At 50.9% G+C, this 21,849-nt stretch overlaps 2 protein-coding genes across 6 annotated transcripts in view; both read left to right on the forward strand.

The window, feature by feature from the left end:
* SHC1 (SHC adaptor protein 1) overlaps positions 1 to 12,296 on the forward strand; it is a 46,778-nt gene extending 34,482 nt beyond the window's left edge. For all 5 annotated transcript variants that reach the window (XM_035097929.2, XM_035097930.2, XM_035097931.2 and 2 more), the window contains 5 exons: positions 4,782 to 4,953; positions 6,893 to 6,953; positions 7,574 to 7,714; positions 9,855 to 10,105; positions 10,530 to 12,296. In XM_035097929.2, the coding sequence (XP_034953820.1) occupies positions 4,782 to 4,953; positions 6,893 to 6,953; positions 7,574 to 7,714; positions 9,855 to 10,105; positions 10,530 to 10,658 (754 nt within the window). In that variant the 3' untranslated portion in view covers positions 10,659 to 12,296. The remainder of the gene's footprint in view (positions 1 to 4,781; positions 4,954 to 6,892; positions 6,954 to 7,573; positions 7,715 to 9,854; positions 10,106 to 10,529) is intronic.
* Positions 12,297 to 13,322: 1,026 nt separating this feature from the next.
* On the forward strand, positions 13,323 to 20,432 carry PYGO2 (pygopus family PHD finger 2). Its single transcript, XM_035099312.2, is given in 4 exon segments — positions 13,323 to 13,626; positions 16,065 to 16,114; positions 17,049 to 17,693; positions 17,695 to 20,432. Coding segments are annotated over 4 exon segments (1,269 nt in total). The 5' UTR covers positions 13,323 to 13,502; the 3' UTR covers positions 18,145 to 20,432.
* The last annotated feature ends 1,417 nt before the right edge of the window (positions 20,433 to 21,849 follow it).

The following is a 21,849-nucleotide window of genomic DNA, read 5'->3' on the forward strand; positions in this document are numbered from 1 at the left end:
GAGAGGAAGCGCGCCGGGCGATAATCAGAGGCTCCTAATTGAGTCATAAACAACTCAACGGAGCCCTATACCCGTCACAGGTTATGGGAGATAAGGGGTCATAGAACCTAATCAATCACCAAAGCAATAAAAGGTGATTGCAGCTGTAAAAGCCTTGGAGAAAGCCGGTGTAAAGAGCTAGCTGGGAGAAACCTGTTGTTTTGCAGTCGGCAATCAATAGATGCACTCGCTAGCAGAAAGACCCTGTACCAGAAGGCTGGGATCCGCAGTCTACCCGGAGGAGCAACGTCAGCTATTCTGAGTGAGTACACAGACACGGAGCCCGGGGGTGGACAAGATGGCGGAGCAGCTACAGGAGTCATTTGTCGTGCCGTTCCAGAGGTTGAATGGCGACAACTATGCAGAGTGGAGAGAAAGGGCCAGAATGTGGTTGCTGGGAAAGGATTTGTGGACTTGTGTGTTAAATCCTCCAACCCCTGTCGCTGATAATTCAGCAGCTGAAGCACAGAGGTTTGCAGCAGAAACCAGAAAAGACAATAAGGCTCTATGTGCCATTGCCATGAGCTGCGATGCTACACAACTGCCCTATGTGCAAAATGCTGAAAATGCCAAGCAAGCCTGGGACAGTTTGGCGGATGAGGAACTGAGACGCCAGAAAGAATCGACTGAGAAGGGGGGCCGTGGGCACAGAGAAGCCAGTGGGGGTGCAGTAAAAAGCACTGAGGAATCCACTGTGAGTGCGTGCGCAACAAGGCTTTGCTATCGGTGCCAGCAGCCTGGGCACGTAGCGAGATTCTGCCCAGCTCCGGAAGCAGCCAAGGTCACTCAGCCAGGTGCCAGGCAACCCAGCGGACGTGGTCGTGGGACCAGCCAGCAGCGCCAAGGCAGAGGACGTGGGAAAACTCCAGATAAGCCTGTCAGCCGTCTTTCTGCTGCCTTAGCAACGATTCGAAACAAAGGACAGGACAGTTTCACTTTTATTATCGACTCAGGCAGCAGCCATCATCTTGTACCTCCTTCAGGACAGATCCTGAACTGCAGGCCACTTGAAGATGAAAAGAGCCTGCATCTTGCTGATGGTTCTTCTGGAACAATTAAAAGCAAGGGTGTTTTTTATATGCAATGCTTAGACACTAACCTTGATGTTTATGTTGTACCAGGCATGGAAAATGGTCTTTTAAGTGTGTCTTGCTTATTGCGTGAGGGCTTTGAAATAAGTTTTGCCAATGGTGTTTGCAAAATTGCCAGAGATGGGGCTGAGCTGGTAAGTGTTACTGTTGGGTCTGATGGTCTGTTTGTCCTAGATGGGAGGGGGCAAGCAGGTGGAAGTAACACTGGTGATGCTCAGGCTAAAAGTGCCAATACCCCAAAGGGCACAGAGGGCGCCATCCATAAGGATTGTATTCATGCTTGGCACAGAAAATATTGTCACATGTCTTTTCCTTATGTGCAAAAAGCCCCTGATTTTGTCAAAGGTTGCAGGTTCAAGCCATGTCAAAAACACCTGCAATGCCGAGCATGTGCGAAAGCGAAGACGAAGAGATGCTCTTATCCTAGGTCTGAGAGGAAGAGCACAAAGCCATTTCAGTTAGTGCACCTGGATATTTCTGGGCCTATGTCAACGTTAAGTTTAGGTGGTTCAAAATATGTTTTGTGTCTTCTGGATGATTTCAGCCATTTTTCCTGGGTCATAACACTGAAAGAGAAGGGGGAGGCTGCCAGAGTGATACAGGAGTGGGTAGCCGAGGTAGAACTGCAGTTCTCCGTCACTGTCCAGTGTTTCCAGAGTGACAGGGCGGGAGAGTTTTTGAGTGCAGAACTACAAGGGTTTTTCCGAAGCAAGGGAATTAGGCACAGAAAAACCGCTCCTTTTAGTCCACAGGAGAATGGTTTAGCTGAAAGGAAATTTAGAACGCTGTCTGAACTGGTGGAGGCAACGTTGTTTGATGCAGGACTACCCCAGAAGTTTTGGGGGGAATGCTATAAATTTGTGAATTATTGTTCAAACCGCGTTTTTAATTCAGTTGTGGACAACACACCCTACTACATGTTGTATGGCAAAGTTCCGAAGGTGCACTATTTCAGAACTTTTGGGTGTGAGGCTTGGGTTCTAATTCCAAAGCAGAAGCGCAGAAAGGGAGGATCAAGATCCAGAAAAATGATCTTCTGTGGTTACGAACCAAACTCAAAGGCTTGGAGGTTTGTACCAGCAGAGGGGGACCAAACCCGCGTTCACATTAGCAGGAGTGCTACGTTCTGTGAACAAGAGGGCTGGAGACGCATTCATGCTAACCCCGAAGTTCTTCTTGACTGGTCTTCAGGTTTTGACCAGGAAGAGGAAACTCAGGTAGCTGATGCTGGAGTTCCAGGTGCTGCAGGACCAGATCCAGGTCAGGCAGCTGGTCCAAGTGGTGTAGCTCCTAGGGAAGTGGAGCAAGTAGTCAGAAGCGCACCGACTTCACCCCAGGTCAAGCCTGGGAAGTACAGCAAACGTGGTAGGTCACCCACTTCACCCAAAGCAAGCCCAGAGGGGGCTGCAAAGCGTAGTAAGTCTCTTGACAGTGCTGCTAGTCCGAGAGAGCCACAGTCAGAGACAAGCAGTTCGGATTTAGAGGGGGAAGATGCGGGACCAAGGCGTTCAAAACGCACCACGAAAGGTAAACCGCCTGAAAGGTTTTCAGCTGTCAGTGTATGGGCGAACCTAGCAGTGTGTGAGCCTGAAAGCTTTGAAGAGGTGCAACAGTTATCAGTGGAGGAAGCTAGTAAGTGGAAAGATGCAATGGAGAAAGAGTTGAACTCCATGCAATCTCTTGGTGTGTATAGCCTAACACAGTTGCCAGAAGGTAAGAAAGCAGTCAGTTGTAGGTGGGTCTACAGGCTGAAACCCACAGTGACTGGAGAGCCTCAGTACAAGGCTAGATTAGTGGCTAGAGGTTTTACTCAGAAGAAAGGAATCCACTACACAGATGTCTTTAGTCCGACTTCGAGAGCGGAATCTTTCAGGATGCTTTTAGCGACTGCAGCGCAGAGAGGCCTAGTGGTCAACCACTTTGATGTGGACACCGCTTATTTGAACTCTGACCTCCAGGAGGAGTTGTACATGCTGCCTCCTCCAGGGTTTGAGAGTGACGTGCCAGGTCAGGTGTGGAAGCTGCACAAGTCGATCTATGGTCTGAAGCAATCCGCTAAAAATTGGAATTCATGTCTTGATTCTGTTTTGAAGAGCCTAGGTTTCAGGAAGAGTCTAGCTGACAGTTGTCTGTATCTCAGAGGTGAAGGAGAACAGCAAGAACTGTTGCTTGTCTATGTTGATGACCTGATCTGCTTAGCAAAGAACCAGATGCAAGTGCAGAAGTTTGCAAAAGAGCTAGGCAAGAGGTTCAAACTCAAGAATCTAGGTGCAGTGAATGTTTATCTAGGTGTGCAGATAGACAGAACTGAGGATGGAAGTTTCTTGCTCAGTCAGAAAGGCAAGATTGAACATTTGCTTGAGAAGTTCAGAATGTCTGACTGTAAAGGGGTCAGAACACCTATGGAGACAAACTTTGTGAAAGATTCACAAGTGAAGGACAAAGTAGCGTTTGAGAGTCCTGAAGTGTTTCAGTCAGCGCTAGGGAGTCTGTTGTATTTGTCACAATGGAGCAGACCAGATATTGCTTTTGCAGTCAATTTGCTCAGTAGAGAAGCATCGAAACCTAGCGTGCATGCTTGGAATGGCATTAAGAGAGTGCTTAGGTATTTGCAGGAGACCAAAGAGTATTGTTTGGAGATGTCAGCGCAAGGTGAGCCACAACTCACTTGTTTTGCAGATGCTGATTGGGCCAATCAGGAGGACAGGAAGTGAGTGACTGGTTTGGTAGTCAAGTTTGGAAATGCCCTGATTGGTTGGCGGTCGCGCAGGCAAAGCCTAATAGCAATGTCTTCCACGGAAGCCGAATTCTGTGCGTTGTCTGCGACATGCACTGAATTGGAGTACTACAGATGTTTGGTCCAGGAAATCTGGGGTGATTGTAGCCAGCCCATCACTGTTTGGGGCGACAATCAACCATCTTTGAGACTGGCGGAGTCTGGACAGTTCAAAGCCAGAACCAAACACTTAGACATCCGCTTCCGAAACGTATGTCAGAGCATACAGGTAGGCTTGGTGAAGTTGAGGTATTGTCCAAGCCAAGAGAACCTAGCAGATGGGTTCACAAAACCCTTGAGTTTCCAACGGCATGGGGAATTCTGTGAAGGGTTGGTTTTGGGGTAAGTTTGGATACCCGCTATCCCCAGTGTTCAGGTGAGAGGGGGTGTGATGAGTAACAAGTAACTAAAGAGTTAACTGTGTACTGTAGCACCTGACCACTGAGGAAGATCATGTTACAGAATGTACCAGAAGTGTTTCTGTATGTTGCAGTTGGTTTCGTTTCTGCCTGGGAGACGGTCGCAAGATGTCTGCGCTCTCACCAGGTTGTTTGTTATTTTTCTCTCTAGAATAAACTTAAGTAGTTATTAGAACACTTTGGACTCTGTGTGTTCTTAAGAGGCTTTTTATCCAACGGCTATACAAGCTTTCGCTGTGTGAGAAGAAGAACTCTGCTGTGTGTGTTTTACTGCCAGCCCGGTTCTACGGAAGCAGAGAAGCGGAGAGGAAGCGCGCCGGGCGATAATCAGAGGCTCCTAATTGAGTCATAAACAACTCAACGGAGCCCTATACCCGTCACAGAGCATGATGGGAGCTTCCCTGGTCCGATCCACCAGGGCTTCTCTTGCATTCAGTGTCTGCCCTCTTTCCTCAGGATGGCTGGATTCGACGGCTCCGCTTGGGACGAAGAGGAGGAACCGCTGCCAGACCACCAGTACTACAACGACTTCCCGGGGAAGGAGCCCCCCCTGGGAGGCGTGGTAGATATGCGCTTGAGAGAAGGAGCTTCGGCGGCTCTGATGCCCAACCACTTAGGAGCCACCCTGGTTAGTGCGCCAGCGTTCCTCTGCCAGCTTGCTTGCTCGCTCACCTGCATGCAGTTCCTAGTCGCCATAGATGTAAGAGTGGTGGGGTGCTCTCCGCAAGAAATAGAGCTGCTTACTCTGAGCTATACATATTTCAGTCTTTATTTACATATGTACAAAAGCAGTAGACATCATTCAGCCATCCGTACTGTCGGACACAGATCCAGGAAGTAACTTTTGGCGGCTTTTTCTCCAACATAAAAGTTTAGGGAGCCCTAATCGGCACCTCTGTGTTCTACGTTCCAACTCCCGCCTCTCCCTTGGCGACGGGACCTGCGTAGCCTCCCCCTCTGTTCCCGAGCTGGTGGAGCGGTGTTGGGGCTCTGGCTTAGCATAAGCGAGCCCCTTCACTCCGTGACTGCTTCCTGCCACCCCCTCCCCTTCTCCTTCTGCCATTTCCTGTCCTCCTCCTCCCAGCTGTTCCTGCCTAGCCGCCTCCTCCCTCTCTCCCCTCAAGGTGTTGCTGGGCAGTGCCATGACAATAGACGACCAGGCTGGTTCTTAAATAGGTACAGTGTGGGGAAAGTGGACAGGGGGGCAGTTTCTCTCTCGATCTCATGACACAAGAAGCCAGCAGGATTATCTGGGGCAGCTGAAGGTTGGGATTCCTGCATTGCAAGGGGGTTGAACAAAATGACCCTTTGGGTCCCTTCCAGTGCTACAGTTCTGTGACAATCCTTCTTCTCACAGTGCATAGTTAAGCCCTGGAACTCACTGCCACTGGAAGCAGCGACAGCCACCAAGAGAATTAATGGGAAAGGCTGTCAAGGGCCACATTGGCTATGCTGTACCATCCCGTTGGAGGCCATGATTTGCCTCTAAGCATCGGTTGCTGGGAATCGTGGATGAAGTGGGTTGCTGTGGGGCGCAGCGCCTGCTTGTGGGCTTCCCATTGAGGCATCTGGATGAATAATGTGAGAGCAGGGCGCTGTAATAGATGGGCTACTGACCTGATCAGCCAGGGCTGTTCTTGTATTCTGAAGCCCAGAGTAGCTCCATCCTAACTGCAGAGTCATCTGGTGCTGTTCAGGACTACAAACTCCCATCACTGCACCATTGGCTAGGCCAGTCAAGGATGATGGAAGTTGGAGTCCATAAACAGGTGAAGGGACATTGGGTTCCCCATCCCTGATCTACAGGTATAATAAGAATGTTATTATTTATACCCCGCCCATCTGGCTGGGTTTCCCCAGCCACTCTGGGCGGCTTACAGCACATTAAAAAAACGTAAAACGTTAGACCAGGGGCCAGCTACCTACGGCCCATGGGGCCGGAAGTGGAGATCGTTTGACTGGCCCACAAGCCGCCCCCGAACTGAGCTGCCAGCTCGCGTGCTGTGCTAAACCGGCATAGTGTGGCGTGGGGGCTCGCTTCCACGGCGCCAGAAATCACGTCTGTGCATGCACTGTTGCCAAAAATTGCACCTGCGCAGGCACAGGTGCCAAACATCGCAGGTGCACGCTCTCTCTCACATACACACGATCCGGCCCACAGAGGAATCTCCGCAGGACCGATCCAGCCGAGGCAAGATAAACCTCGCTGACCCCTGCATTAGACATTACAGTGGTACCTTGGTTCTTGGACTTAATCCGTTCCAAGAGTCCATTCGACTCCCGAAACCATTCGAAAACCAAGGCGCAGCTTCCGATTGGCTGCAGGAGCTTCTTGCACTCAAGCAGAAGCCACTTTGGATGTTCGGTTTCCAAAAATGTTCACAAACCGGAACACTTACTTCCGGGTTTGCAGCGTTTGGGAGCCAAGCCAAGGTTTGACTGTAATGTCAAGCGCATCTTTAAGCATTTGAGTACAGAAGCAGGAAGCTGGCTTCCTGAGGGCCCCTCTCCCTCTACCGAATCCAATCGAAGCTTAGATGCCTCACTCGCTGCCTTTCTCCCTTCAGCCTGTCTCCCAGATGTCTGCCGGGGACTACGAATCCAAGAAACCGCACCTCGCAGCACAGGGTGAGCTTCCAGGCCGCTGTTTTGCCTTAAGCGGGAAAAGGGAACCCTTTGCAGCCAGTGATGCTGTAGGGCTTTGGCTCAGTGGTCTCCGGTTCAGTCCCCGGGACCTCCAGGGAGGGCTGGGAATGTTCCCTGGCCAAAACCCCAGGGAGCCGCCGCCAGTCAGTGCAGTCTGCCCTGAGCTAGGTAGACCAATGGACTGGCTCAGGATAAGGAAGCTTCCTATTTAAATTTGCCTTTAGCTCTTGCTTTAATTTCAGGGGAAGGGCCATAATTCAGTGGCAGAGCAGCTGCTTTGGGTACAGAAGGTCCCGGGTTCAATTTTTGGCAACTCCTGATAGGGCTGGGGGAAAGACCCTTGTCTGAAACCCTGGAAAGACTCTGCCAGCCCGTATAGATGGACAGGAGGGTGTGAATTAGTTTAAGGTTCCTGCGTTCCCATTCCCCGCCAGAAGTGGTAGACCCAGGCTTTTCCTGGTAGGCTGCCTCTGGACACGGAGGCTCCTCTTAGCTACCCTTGACCTCCTGAGCTCCCCATCCTGTTTGCTGCCATGTGGGGCTTCTGTTGGTTACGGTCTTCCTGTGTGTTTCCTAACGCTCTCTTCTGTACCCTCTCGCAGGAAGGGAGAGGGGCCCATCCGGGCGCACGGATCTCTTTGACGACCCCTCCTACGTTAATGTGCAAAACCTGGAGAAGGCTCGGCAGGGGGCTCCGGGGGCCACCGCCAACGGCAATGCCCAGCGTGATCTCTTTGACATGAGTGAGTGTCGAAAGGCATGTGCGTGTATGTGTATGTGCAAGAGACTCGTGGGCACAGGGGCAGCAGCCTTGCAATTAAGCACTTGCCTGGTAGCCACAGGCGGGTAAAGTGCAGGCAGGTGCTATCTTAAAAATAAAAAAGACACGCAAGGAAAAGGTGGAAGGGAGGGAAATCGAACTCGTCACTAATTCATAGAATCCTAGAGTGGAAAGGAACCACAAGGATCATCTAGTCCAACCCCCTGCAATGCAGGAGCCTTTTGCCCAATCTGGGGGGTCAAACCCACGACTCTGGAATCTCATGCTCTACCAACTGAGCTATCAAATCTAATCTTTAGTATTACGATCAATGAGCAGCATTAAGAAACCGGCATTGAGCACATCATCTTAACTGTGTTATGAGGGAAGGGGGAAAAGGGTGGAATGAAATTAAGCGAATGAAAATAACGCAAAATAAGGTAAAACGGGCCCCAGCATGATTGCCAGAGTGCCTGAGGTCACACGGCACATGAGGGAGAAGCAACAGGGAGGGAAGAGGGATAAATCAAACTTGGGCACATTCTTAAACCATTGGGTGGGTGGCGCAGGTCAGGAGCTGGGCCTCCAGCAGAACTGAGGAAATGAGCCTTCTGCTCCCGATCTCTCCTGCTGAGGCAGCCTTGTGGGATGCCTGCCGCTAAGCGATAGCAGAGGGGAGAGGATGCTGTGGGGAGAGCCTTCCATGAAGTGTGGCTTGAGGTTGGGAGGTTGCTAGTAATTTTGGTGACCTTATTTAAAAGGCTTATTTACAAGTGTGTTTCAGGCTGGAGGATATTTGTTTGATTGATTGATTGATTGATTGATTGATCGATCTACCGCCCTTTGTCACAAGATCTCAATATTTCTGTATAAATAATCTAGTAGTGTTAATTTAACTGCTCTCTCATCTCAAGATACACACCTGTTCATGCAGAAGTGCATATCCCATTCAAAAGAGATGATTAAGAAATAGTGTTAACATGTTTCTGACTTGGAACCATTCCATTTAAACTACTGTGGTATTTGTGGGGTGCCCTGTGATGTGGGGTTTTGTTGGGAATTTTTGAATTGGGAGTAGTGGGAGAGTTCCTAATGCTCTAAATCAGGCTTCACCAATATGGTGGGTTGGGCTCCAGCTCCCACCATAAATCCCTAATAATAATCTATATATAAAAATGTAAACTGGCCATGTCCGCTGGTTTCCACTTTTCACGGAAACCGCTTGAGCGATAGCTATGAAATTTGGACACAATGTCACATGCCACTATGTGAGTGTTCCTAGCTACATGGGGTATACAAATGTCACACCTGCGCATGGTTAAACCCCATTTTTAGGACCTAAGAAGTCAGCCAGGAGACCCTGTTTAGCATGCTGGGAAAAGAACCAGGTTACAAAACATCGCCCTCTAGCGGCGGCTATACTGGTACTGCAGCTACAAAACCTTCCCTCTCCACAGCACCTTGGTTCGCCTTTACAGACTAGACCAGTGATGGGCAACCTTTTGAGCTTGGTGTGTCAAAATTCGCCAAAAAACCGAGCATAACTTGGGTGGTGTGTCACTTCGAGAGAAAAAAACATAATTTCGCGATATTTATGCTTTAAATAGCAAAAATATATAATTGTAATATATAACTGTATTTAATAAACCAAAAACTAATTATTTAACAAAAAAAACAAAAAACAAAAACCCCTTATTTATCACAAAGTGCCCAGAGTTGTTGAGCTTTTTGGGGGGAGCTGCTGACCAAAGTGAGGGCTCTGCGTGTCACGTCTGACACGCGTGTCATAGGTTCGCCATCACTGGACTAGACCGATTGGAAGTGGGGACTTGCCTGGGTGTGGGTTGGGGGGAGGAGGGGGCAGGATACGTCATGGATCGGGACAGGGTGGGGGGTATCACAAGGATGAGCCACAGCAACGCGTGGCCGGGCCAGCTAGTAATTAATAAATGAATAAAATTATGAGGGAGCTTTCTGCCCTGCTCTATTTTTTCCTTCGTGGGCTTCTGCTAGCATCTTGTGGTTCCCAACCAATTATATCTTGCTGGCACTGAAAGGAGTTGTCAAGCTCCTAGTCCTCACTTGGCTGTTGTGCCCCTCTCACCGCTTGCCTCTCTCCCCAGAGCCGTTTGAGGATGCCTTGCGGGGGCCGCCACCTGCATCACCAGCCCAGCTGGTGGCCTCCATGGAGGAGCAGCTCCGACGGGAGCCCTGGTACCATGGCCGGATGAGTCGCAAAGACGCCGAGAAGCTGCTGCAGGCCAACGGGGACTTCCTGGTGCGCGAGAGCACCACCACGCCGGGGCAGTATGTGCTGACCGGGCTGCAGGGGGGGCAGCCCAAGCACCTGCTCCTCGTGGACCCCGAAGGAGTGGTGAGGCTTTCTTCTTCTGCTTCAGGGTGTGGGGCGAGAGGGGCCAAGTGCGACCTACAAAACAGCCCTTCCTGAAACAAATCCCCGCTTTGCTGGTTGCCCCCTGTTGAGACTAGTAGGGTGGTAGGTCGGGAAACCCAACGGTAGGCGGAGCCAGAGCCCAACAAGAGGTGGAGCCAGAGGCAGACGGACAGGAGGCAGGGAGACCCAAAGGTGGGCAGAGCCAGAGGCCACTAATTCTTGTTTTGTCCCTCTCCTCCTCCCATGGGCTCTTTTGGGGGGTTTTCCAAAACCAACCCCCAGGCCAGTTTTGTGGGGTAAGAGGCAGGAATGGGGGGGAGCCCCATTGCGCAAGCAGTGCATTTCAGGTTTACTTAAAAAAAAAAAAAGCCTTACAGCCAAAGTCTGCTTCCCCCGCCTGCAGGTCCGGACGAAGGATCACCGCTTCGAGAGCGTCAGCCACCTCATTAGCTACCACATGGACAATCGGCTGCCAATCATTTCGGCGGGCAGCGAGCTCTGCCTGCAGCAACCAGTGGAGCGGAGATCGTGAGCAGCGAAGGGGCCAGGGTGTCATCCTAATCCCCACCCCCCCAAATCCTTCAGTGGAAAAAAATTTGCCGCCTTGCCCCTTCCAGCAGCTTCACCTCAGCTTCTCCTGCCTTTTACGGGTGTTCTGTTCCTCACACATGTGTTGCCTGTACACCAGGCATTAATGGCTCCCTCCACCACAGGCCAGAGCGGTACCATCTCTGCCAAAGCGCCTCCCTTTTAATGCGAGCTGGACACCCTCCTCACTCTACAAATCCCTCTTTGGTAGAAGATGCTCTCTGATTATCAACGAACTTTCCTTATCGTCACCCACGTTTCATTTCTCACAAGGAGGCCCTGGGACAGCACCGCTTCACCTTTGCAAAGCCTGCGCAGGGCGCTAGTCCTCAGCGAGGGCGCGAGGGTCTCGGTTTCTCGTGGCCCTTACTGGATCCCGTGCCTGCACAGCTTCACTTGGGGCAGAAGAGCCCCAAACTTTGCCTGCCTATTTACCCCCACCCCCAGTTCAGGTAACCTCACCCTTCTTCTCTTGACTTTTTAAAGCGGCTGGGCGTTCCCATCTCTATTTGTAGCAGCGCCTGATTGAATCTTTGCCCAATGGATTCAGCTAATGCCAAAGTTGCTGATCGTATTTTGTTCTTTTGTGGGGGAGAGGGGGGAGGGAGGGAAACAATAGCCTCTCACCCCCCTTTTTTGTAAAGCACAAAAAAGAGAGCGCAATTCTCCCCCTGGACCCAGATGTGTAACACACACACACACACCCAAATCACTAACTTTACATATTAATTAACTCTGTGTGCCTTGACCCTTTTACAGGTCTGAGATTTTATGCAAAATCCCTCTCGCTGTGGTGGCCTGCTTTGGAGGGTGGTGGGGTAGGGGCGGGAGAGAAGAAGGCTGTTGTTCTCTTCCCCTCCCCACTCCCCCCCCCCCAAGTCTCTAGGACCTGCACAGCCCTGGCAGGCACTCCTACAACCCTGTTGGCAAAAGGTTGAGGTGCCCTGCGGGGAAGGTGGGGGAGGGGGCGGGATTACTCTGGGCTACGCCCTACACTACAGCCCCTCTCCTCGCCTGCATTGCAGGGGGTTGGACTAGATGGCTCTCAGGGGTCCCTCCCACCTCCGTGATTCTATGAAAGCACAGCCTTAGCAGCGCTGGGACCCCTCAGGATTTGTGGGACACTCGTCCTTGAACTTGAGGACCTTCTGCAAGGAGACAATATTGGGGTGGGGAGCACAAAGCTTTCCAGAGCACCCAAAGAACCCAGGGAGAGAGGAGGTGGGGTAGAAGAAAGCCACATCTCCTTGCAGTGCTCAGGCTGCAGCCACACCTCCCTCCCCTCCCCAGGTCTGTAAATAAGTTTGATAACTTTAGTGTTGCATGTACATTGTTATACTCCAGAAGCCAAAGTGTAGCCCCCCCCTCCCTCACACACCCCACCCCCACGATCACTGTGCCTGTCCCCCCCCCAACCTGGGGGACTTCATTTCCACCTCACGTGTGTCCCCCCCCCTTCCCAATTCCCCCATCCTATACACACACTTTTTATCGGTTTGATTTTATCTTGATTATACCAAAGGAACCCAATGATTATTATTATTATTATAATTATTATTATTAAAAGTTGGTATTTCTTTAACGCTGCGGCTGCTGGAATCTCCTTTTTCGTTTCTTTGCTTGTTTAGCTTCAGGTGGGGCAGAGTGGGGGCACCCAGCAAAGTGTCTTACAGTACTGGGAGAAAAATAAAAAAATTCCTTCAGTAGCACCTTAAAGACCAACTAAGTTTATATTTTGGTATGAGCTTTTGTGTGCATGCACACTTCTTCAGATCTGAAGAAGTGTGCATGCACACGAAAGCTCATACCAAAATATAAACTTAGTTGGTCTTTAAGGTGCTACTGAAGGAATTTTTTTATTTTGTTTCGACTCAGACCAACACGGCTACCTACCTGTAACTAGTACTGGGAGAAGTTATTAACTGTCCCAGAGCATATCCCAAGGCTCCGTTTTCAGGAGAGGAGCTGCTGGCGAAGCACCCTCTCGTCCCCACGTCGCGTGGAATTCCAGCTGCTTCCCCAAACTCTCCACGGGCAGCCGCTCGCTCCCACCGCCTCTACAGTAGCGAATCGCTTGTTCGTATTCGTTCCTACAATTCCCATGATGCCTTAAGGCAGAACCTAAGCTCCATTGGCTAAGAGCGTTTAGTTTCTTGCTGCTGATTGGCCAACGGCCGTGCCTGTCAGGATTAAGCCTGTCCTTCGCCTCCTGTTTAGGAATATTCCACAGGGGTAAGTAGGGGTCACGAAGAGTCGGAAACGACTAAACAACAAGGTAGAGAGAGGATCCGTGTCAGCCGTTCTGGGAAAAAAGTGGTTTTAACCTTCCGGCTGTGCCTTGATTTCATTCCGCCTAAGGAACTTTAGGCAGGGTTAGGATCTAAAAGTTTATTCCTACCCCTCCCCCCGCTGACGAAATGGTACATCCCAATCTCCTTTCACTCGCTTCACATCCAAGCTCTCTTTTTATTGGCTAGGTTCCTTGAACCATAGAGAGGGGGAAGTAGAGTGTCCCTCCTTTCACTATTGAGCGCAGCTCGCCTTTTTCTGTCGTCATAGAGCTGCTTATTCCCTAGAGCGGCACCGCGACGCGCATTCTCTTTCCAAAGCCGGTCGCAGACGGAAGCGGAAGCGGTGCTCTGTCCTTCCCCTCTGCCACTCAATTCTATGGTCTTGGGCTTCCGTTTCCTGTTCTCGTCGCGATGGCGCGCGCAGGGCCCCTCCGGCGCTCGTAGCTGCTCTTCCCCTCCCCCCCATTCTCCCTTCCCCCTCCCCCCTTTTCCCTCTTATGGCGGCCCCGCACCCCGACAAGCTGGAGGGGGGAGTCGGCCCAGCTCCGCCTGCTCCGGGTCCGCCGCCTCCTCCGCCAGGGAACATCTCCACAGGGCCAGGCCGCAAGCAGGGCAAGGCCGGTAAGGGCCCGGGAGGCGGGCGAGGGTGGTTGCCATGGAGACGGAGGCCTTGAGTGACAGGGGAGGGCGCACGATGATGATGATGATGATGGGGGGGTGTCTTGTCTATGGGTGGAACCCCCTTTTCCCTCTGGAATTTAAATATATGCTATCTTTTAAAACGTACACGTTGGGTTCGGACTTAGCTGTTCTAAGATCTGATTTAGTTGTTCTAAGATCAGATCCATTAAAATCAGTGAGACTCGGAAGTTATGCTTATGGAGTTGGCACGTTTCGAGTGGCAGCTCCCTCCGCCCTTGAAATCAATGGGACTTGCAAGGGCTGAAGCTGCCTTGTGTTTAAGCCCTCGCCTGGTAGCTCTAGGTCCTTTTGAGTTCAGTGTGATAGTGTGAACCCTGGTGAGTTAGAAGGAACAGGGCAGTCGGGGGAAGGGCTGCAGCTCAGAGGCAGAGAGCATGTGCTCTGCACGCAGAAGGTCCCGGGGCGGCTCCCCAATGCTGGGAATGTCCTTTTCGAAATCCCGAAAAGCTACTGCCAGCCAGGGTAGGCAGTGCAGAGCTAGAAGGACTAATGGCCTCACTCTGGATTAGGCAGCTTCCTGCGCTCCTCTTTAAATTGGCCCTTTGTTTACTACCATGAGAGCCAGGGTGGCATAATGGTTACAGTGTTGGAATACCTGGGAGACCAGGGTTTGAATCCCTGCTCAGCTATGAAGCTCATTGGGTGACCTTGGGCCAGTCACCATCTTTTAGACTAGCCTACCACACAGGATTGTTGTGAGAGGATGAGAACCATGTACACCACCTTGAGATCCTTGGAAGAAAAAAGGTGGTATGTTAATGTAGTAAGTGAAAAGGAAGGGGTGTACTTTGCATGCAGGAGGTGCAAGTTTGAAACCCCCAGCAGCTCCACATAGGGCTTGGAAGGTCCTGTGTACATCCCTGGAGTGCTGCTGCAAGTCCGTGTAGTCAATACACTAGATGGGCCAGTGGTCTGACTCAGCATAAAGCAGCTTTCATGTCCCTTTGTTATAGGGAAGAGCTGTAGCTCAGTGGTGGAGCATCTGTTTCACATTTGGAAGGTCCCAAGTTTAATCCTTGTTTCCTCCAGGTGGTTTTTATTTTAGTTTTAGTGACAACTACCAATGGACAAGTGTGCCATGAATTTATCTAGTCCCTTACAACAGGAATGGGGAACCTGTGGTTCTCCCAGGTGTTCATAGAATTGTAGAGTTGGAACGAATTCCAAGGGTCATCTGGTCAAAACCCTGCAATGCATCCATGACAGATGGTCATGCAACCTCCGCTTAAAAACCTCCAGGGAAGGAGAGTCCATCACCTCCCAAGGGAGTCTGTTCCACTGTCAAATAGCTCTTGCTGTCAGAAATATATTCCTGGTGTTTAGTCGTAGTCCCCTTTCTAGCAACTTGAATCCCATTGGTTATGGCCCTAGCTTCTGGAGCAGGAGAAAATAAGCTTGCTCCATCTTCCATGTGACAGCCCTTCAGATGTATCTCCTCTCGGTCTCCTTTTTTACCTGGCTAAACATCCCCAACTCTCAACTGTTCCTCCTAAGGTTTGGTTTCATCTTGGTTGCCCTCCTCTGCACATGTTCCAGCTTGTCAATATCCTTCTTAAATTGTGCTACACAGAACTGGACAGAATAAGCCCCAGCCAGCATTGCCATTGATAGGAGCTGTAGTCCAACAACATCTGGAGGGCCACAGTTTCTCCACGCATGCTTTAGAAGACTCTAAGAACTGTTCTGCTTAATATGAGCATGGACACATTAGTAGTAGTAGCAGTAGTGGTAACTCAGTGTATATGCCGCCCTTCATCTGAAGATCACAGGGTGATTTTTACCCACCACCCAGTTTTCCACAGTGCCCAGGCAAGTATTTCAGCAGCGCCTGAAGGCAATTTACCCTCTCATACTGTTTGTTCTCCTCCAGCACTTCCCCAAAGCGAAATCTGTTCAAACGTATTCTGCCTCTAGACCTGGAAGTTTTGTTTAGCTGTCACAGCTAACAAGCCTAGTGATAGCCCAGCCCATCTCATTGTGTCTGTCTGATCCCCTTTCTAAGCATATTAAAGGTGGCGGCTTTCGCAACATCCTGTGGCACTTAATTCAATCATGCAAATTTTCAAATGTCTCTCTTAAAGATCTGGAAAAGCAAGGTTCTTCCCTCCTTCCAAGGAAGCAAGCAAGCAACTAGGCAGGGAATGATCTTGATGCAGTTGGTTTTGTTTTTGAAACACAAATTTCTAGCATAGTTATCTGTAGACAGGCAAACAGGGTGTTTGTTGGGTTTAGTGGTCTAGTGACGTGGGCGGGCTTCCAAGGCGGTGCACCGGGATGTTCAGGCTGTGACTGACCACCCAGACTTTGCATTAGCTTGCCAGTGCTGCATCTACATTTCCTTTTCTCCTCCTAATTAGGCCTTCAAATGAAGAGTCCCGAGAAGAAGCGCCGCAAGTCCAATACACAGGTAACGTCCCTGGGGTGTGTGTCTGTTTGAATCGTATATGAATCAGCGTTAATACATCTCTACAGAGCAGCCTCTGAGAATTACTGTCTGGTTCCCTTCTCCCTTGCGTGCACCTTAATTTTCTTCCAAGTAAGGTTTCTGGATCGGGGTTTTTCCTTACTTCTTCCTGCTCCACACAAATCCTACCGCTTTGGTGCGTCCATTTTCTAATGCTTCAGTCATTTCAAACGTGAATTTATTGCCTGCTCAAAAAGCAGATTTGCAACTGTCTTAAAGCTGAAGTAGCAGCTGCAAAAGAATTACCGTATTTACTAAAAATCTAAGGCTCACCTTTTCTGGCCAAATCACGTTGCGAAAATTAAGGCGTGCATTAGATTCGATGGCACATTTACATTCGCCAGGAAATACTTTTTTTTTGTTTCAAAGTTCTGAAAATTGAGGTGCGTATTAGATTTGATGTCGCATTAGACTTGAGGAAATATGGCCCAAATATGGGGCGCGGGGGGCGCTGTGGGTTAAACCACAGAGCCTAGGGCTTGCCAATCAGAAGGTCGGTGGTTTGAATCCCTGCGATGGGGTGAGCTCCCATTGCTCGGTCCCAGCTCCTGCCAACCTAGCAGTTCGAAAGCACGTCAAAGTGCAAGTGGATAAATAGGTACCGCTCCGGCCTTGATGGTAAATGGCGTTTCCGTACGCTGCTCTGGTTCGCCAGAAACGGCTTTGTCATGCTGGCCACATGACCTGGAAACTGTACACCGACTCCCTCTGCCAATAACGCAAGATGAGCGCCGCAACCCCAGAGTTGGTCACGACTGGGCCTAACGGTCAGGGGTCCCTTTACCTTTATTAGATTTGATGTTGCATTAGACTTGAGTAAATATGGTCATTATCTCCGCTTCCCCCCTGTTAACTGTGGCACATCTTTCCCTTCCAGGGCCCTGCCTACTCCCACCTCTCGGAATTCGCTCCCCCTCCCACGCCCATGGTGGACCACCTGGTGGCATCAAACCCCTTTGAGGATGACTTCGGGGCCCCCAAAGTTGGCTCTGCCTCCGCACCTTTCCTCGGCAGCCCCGGACCCTTTGGGAACTTCCGCATGCAGGGGGCGATGGGGCCGCAGGTGCCACCCGGCTACGGCGGGGGCCCACAGCCCATGCGGAGGCAGCCGCCCCCTTTTGGACCAGGCCAGATGGGTCCCGCCTTCAACATGCCTCCCCAGAACCCCGGGTACGTGCAGTCCGGAGGGATGGGCTTTGGCGGCCAGCCCTTTGGCCAGCCCCTGGGGCAGAACTTCAGCCCCCCTGGGGGGCAGATGATGCAGGGCCCCATGGGCGGCTTCGGCCCCATGATCTCCCCCACCATGGGGCAGCCTCCGCGTGGAGGCGACATGGGTCCGGGCCCCAACCTAAACCCCCCCGGGGGCCCCCCGATGGCCCAGCGCTTCAACCAGCCAGGCAACCTGTTCGGACAGTCCCCCATGCAGCGGCCCAACCCGAACCTCCCCAACCTGCCCCCCAACCCCAGCTCCTTCCCTGGGCCTGACCCTGGTTTCCCCCCTGGCGGCGGCGGCGGCGAAGACAACGGCGGGGGGGAAGCCGCTCAACCCGCCTCCCAGCACCTTCAGCCAGGAGCAGCACAGCGGTTCGCCGGCAGCCATCAACGGCACCCAGCCCCCGTTTGCGCCCAACAGCACGGGGCACGGCGGGGGCGGCACTCCCGAGGCCAACAGCCTCCCGCCCTCCAGCAAGGCTTCCGGGAACTCGGGCCACCAGCCCCCGCCCGGCCTCGTGTACCCCTGCGGGGCGTGCCGCAGCGAGGTCAACGACGACCAGGACGCCATCCTGTGCGAGGCCTCATGCCAGAAGTGGTTCCACCGGGAGTGCACGGGGATGACCGAGAACGCCTACGGGCTGCTGACCACCGAGGCCTCGGCCGTCTGGGCCTGCGACTTCTGCCTGAAGACCAAGGAGATCCAGTCGGTCTACATCCGAGAGGGCATGGGGCAGCTGGTGGCCGCCAACGACGGCTGAGCCTCCGCCGCCACTTCCCTCTGCCTGGGCATCAGAGGTGGTAGCATTCCTGCTCTGCACCACTAGACACTCTTCGGCTTTGTCCGTGGATTCTGCAGACTGTCCAAGGAACACGGGTAGCACATTTTCAAAGCCTCCCGGTTATTGAAAGAATTGGGTGGGAGGGGAGGACAGAGTCTTTGACCTTCTGTGACCTCCGGAACCTGGAGCTGTTCTTCCTAAGCCTTCCAGCATTCCGTCTCTTCCTCCTCCGCCTTCTTTACAGCTGCTGCTGCATTTTGAAGCCACAGAACAGCCTGTCTTGGGCAGCAGATATCCAGCAGACGGCAATTTAGCATAAACTGGAGAGCGGTTACTACCACGATTTGGACCATTTTCTTCACTGGGGGCGTCTATGCTCTCTCTTCTGCTGGCGTTTTCTTAGAAGAGGACCACCACCCCCTCTCCTCAAATGCAGCACAGTTCCCTCAGTTTCCCATTTTCCTAGAACTACTGCCAGGTGCGAGTCTGCCAAAGCCTGGACCCTGTGGGGAGGGTTGGTATTTTGAGGGTTGACAGGCCCTCAAGTAACGGAGAACAGACCCACCCCTGCCCTGAACCTCTTTCAGAGGACATTTCAAGAGAGCCATGCAAGAGGAAACACTCTTGGACATCTTTTTTGGTTTTTTAAATTTTTTACTTTTAAAAACAAATTGGCGGGTTTGTGTTTTTTCTCCCTTAGACCCAGACCTTTTTTTGTACTTGTGTGTGTTTTGGTCAAGTGGTTACTGGTGTGATTTTGATAATTGTTTTCTTTAAAAAAAATCTGTTTTGTCCTGCTGGACTTTTTGAAAAGAAGGGAATCTGGGGGAGTAGGGAATCATTGCTGTACATATATATATATATATATATATATACAGACACATACAGCGTCTCTCTCACTCTCTTGGTTTTTATGTGAACGTATTAAAAGAAATTTTTTGTACCATGCTGTTATAAACTCAATTTGAAAGCTGGTGGGAGGGAGCAATGGCCTGGTTGCTTATACCAGGGGTTCCCAACAAAATTTTCTCAAGGACCCCTCATCGAGCCGCTATTGTGACAAGGACCCCCATTAATTCCTAATCCTAAATCTAATTCCTAATTCCTAATCTGATTTTTCCAGTAAGCTTAACACTGATCTTGGAAGGGTTAGGTTCAAGGGACGCCAACGATTTAGGTTCAATGGACACTGACAAGATCGGTTCGAGAGTCACTGACTTACTTGCTTGAACATCAAATGCATTATCTTCCTCTTCATCTGTAGGCCTTTGTCGTTTTAACGAACCACTTTTTAACCAACGGTCCATTTTTAGCTACGCGAACTGTAGTTTCCGCGAAAAACGCTTTGTTTACAAACACTACTGTTTTGCAAAGAGGCAGCGCGCACCAGGGAGGAGGGAGGGGAATTGAGAAGACAGGATACCTGTGTAGTAGCGCACAAATGAAGCCGACGCGCGCAAAGCATCTTGGGGAGGTGAGCGTTAGTAGAATGCGCGCACTGCCTCTTTGCAAAACAGTAGTGTTTGTAAAGTGCCACCTAACTGCATACAGCAGAACTACTGCCTCTATCTAATTCTAGTTTTGCGCTAGACTCTGCTCATGCAGGAAGCGGCCAAAACAAAAAATCTGTTATCATACGAAATATATTTAATATATTTTTTATTCTAATAGCAGCTTGCGGACCCCTCTGGCATAGCTCGCGGACCCCTGGGGGTCCCCGGACCACCTGTTGGGAACCACTGGCTTATACATTCATGTGTGTATGAATTAGTGGTAACATACGAAGGGCCTTGCCGGATCAGGCCAGTGGCCCTTCTAGTCCAGCATCCTCTTCTCCCAGTGGCTGGCCAGATGCCTCAACGGGAAGCTCACAAGCAGGAACTGAGTGCGACAGCAACTCTCCCTGCTTGCGATTCCTGGCAGCTGGTATTCAGAGGCATATACCGCCTCCCCCTTCCGAAACCCTTCAGAGCTGCTGCCAGTGTGGGCCGTATTGAACTAAATAGGCCAGGGGCCTGCCTTTGTAGATGGCAACTCCCTTTGTGTACTGTAGGAAATGGGATGCTTGATTAGAGAGACAACTGATCTGATCCTGTTGGAATAAGCACACAAAGATAATTTACAGACCAGACCTTCATGCCCTTGCTCTATTTTTCTGACCCCAAACATGCTGGCTGAGCGTCCCCTCCACATGCCAAAGCCACAAAAATGCCCAGTTGGACAATCCAAGGCTTGAAAGAACAGAGTCTACTGAGACGCACCCCCCCCACACACACACAAAAAGGCACCCCCCCTTCTCTTGTTTGCTTCCTTGACAAAGTGTCACCTCTCAGCTTCTGCTTCCTTTCAAAGCACCCCCTCCCCCTGGCTGGTTGCTGAAGAAACAAAGCCCCAAAGCCACTCAGCTGCCAAGGACAAGCCTTGGATTTGCCAAGAAAGAAGCTGGCAGGGGACTTGGAAATCTAAAGGCAAAATCTCTGGTTTTGGTTTTTTTTCCTGGCTGCGGTGCTTTTAGGGGAAACCTTCCAACAGTGGAGTAGAAGTTAAGGGGGTGGGGGTGGGAGGAAGAGGACAGAGTGAACCATTTCCATGGTACAGAAAAGAACACTGGTGAAATGTCATGGCCAAAGGGGCCCTCGCCTGATTCCGCAACAGGTGTGCATCTGAGATAAAATCTACCTCCCTTTACAAGGTTGCTGAGAGGATTAGAGAACTTCCTGTTTTTCCAGGAGACAGACTGCAACGTGGTTTTATGAGATAAAATTGACCTCCTATTCACGGTTATTGTGAGTGCTGCGACCACTCCCAAAAAACCTTACATAAATGAATGCTACTATACATATACATTGAAAGCTAATTGTTCACTTGGGTGCAGGTAATTTGGGTTGAGATTTATTTTGCTGGCTTATCAAAATGTCCCCATCTATTGCTGAAATCTGCAAGGGGTTTGAGGTGAGTGTTGCAGAGATTTAAGTGTGGCAGGTGTGTCTGCACCCCCTTCTCAGGATGGCGAAGGCTGAATCGCCCGGTCTGAAGGGTTTGTTTTGCTTTCTCAGCCAAACGCATCTCTGAAGCCAGAAACCATCCAGTTACAGAGCCAACATGCTATAGGATGCAGATCAGGTATTGGAGCTGCTGGTCAGATCTGGGATCCCCTGTTCACCTCCTTGGAGAGCTTGCTCCCTGGTTCAATCCCTCTGCAATTCCAAAGCTCACCTGATGATCCAGGGTCAGCATCTTTCAGCTGAGCCTGCCTTGCGGTTTGTTTTTGAGAGTGGAAGCCTCTACACTCCTTGGAAGCAGTGTTGCAGGGAAATAATTTTGGCCCAGGGAAGAGGAGCATAGGGGGATGTAGTTCTCTGGAATTTTACAAGACTTTCCGCAGGCTGGCTGTTATTACCTGGCTGGAATGTGTCCTTGAACTCTGACAATGAATGCCTCTTGCTTCCTTGGGGGGAGAATAGAGCTGTGGGTGTAAGAGACAAGCCTGCTCAAGAGATATTTGTTGCTCCACCCACATTTGCCTCTGGCCCCACCCACCACTCAGATATGGTCCCTAGAAGGGAATTTGGCCCTCAAGCTGAAAAAAAGGCTTCCCACCCCCTAGCCAATGGTTTTCTGGGTGCAGGTGGTAGCCTCTTTAGATATCAAGATCGTGTTTTTTATAAGTTCTTCTGTTCCCTT

Source organism: Zootoca vivipara, chromosome 17 (assembly GCF_963506605.1).
Source record: "Zootoca vivipara chromosome 17, rZooViv1.1, whole genome shotgun sequence".
In the NCBI taxonomy this organism is placed as follows: domain Eukaryota; kingdom Metazoa; phylum Chordata; class Lepidosauria; order Squamata; family Lacertidae; genus Zootoca; species Zootoca vivipara.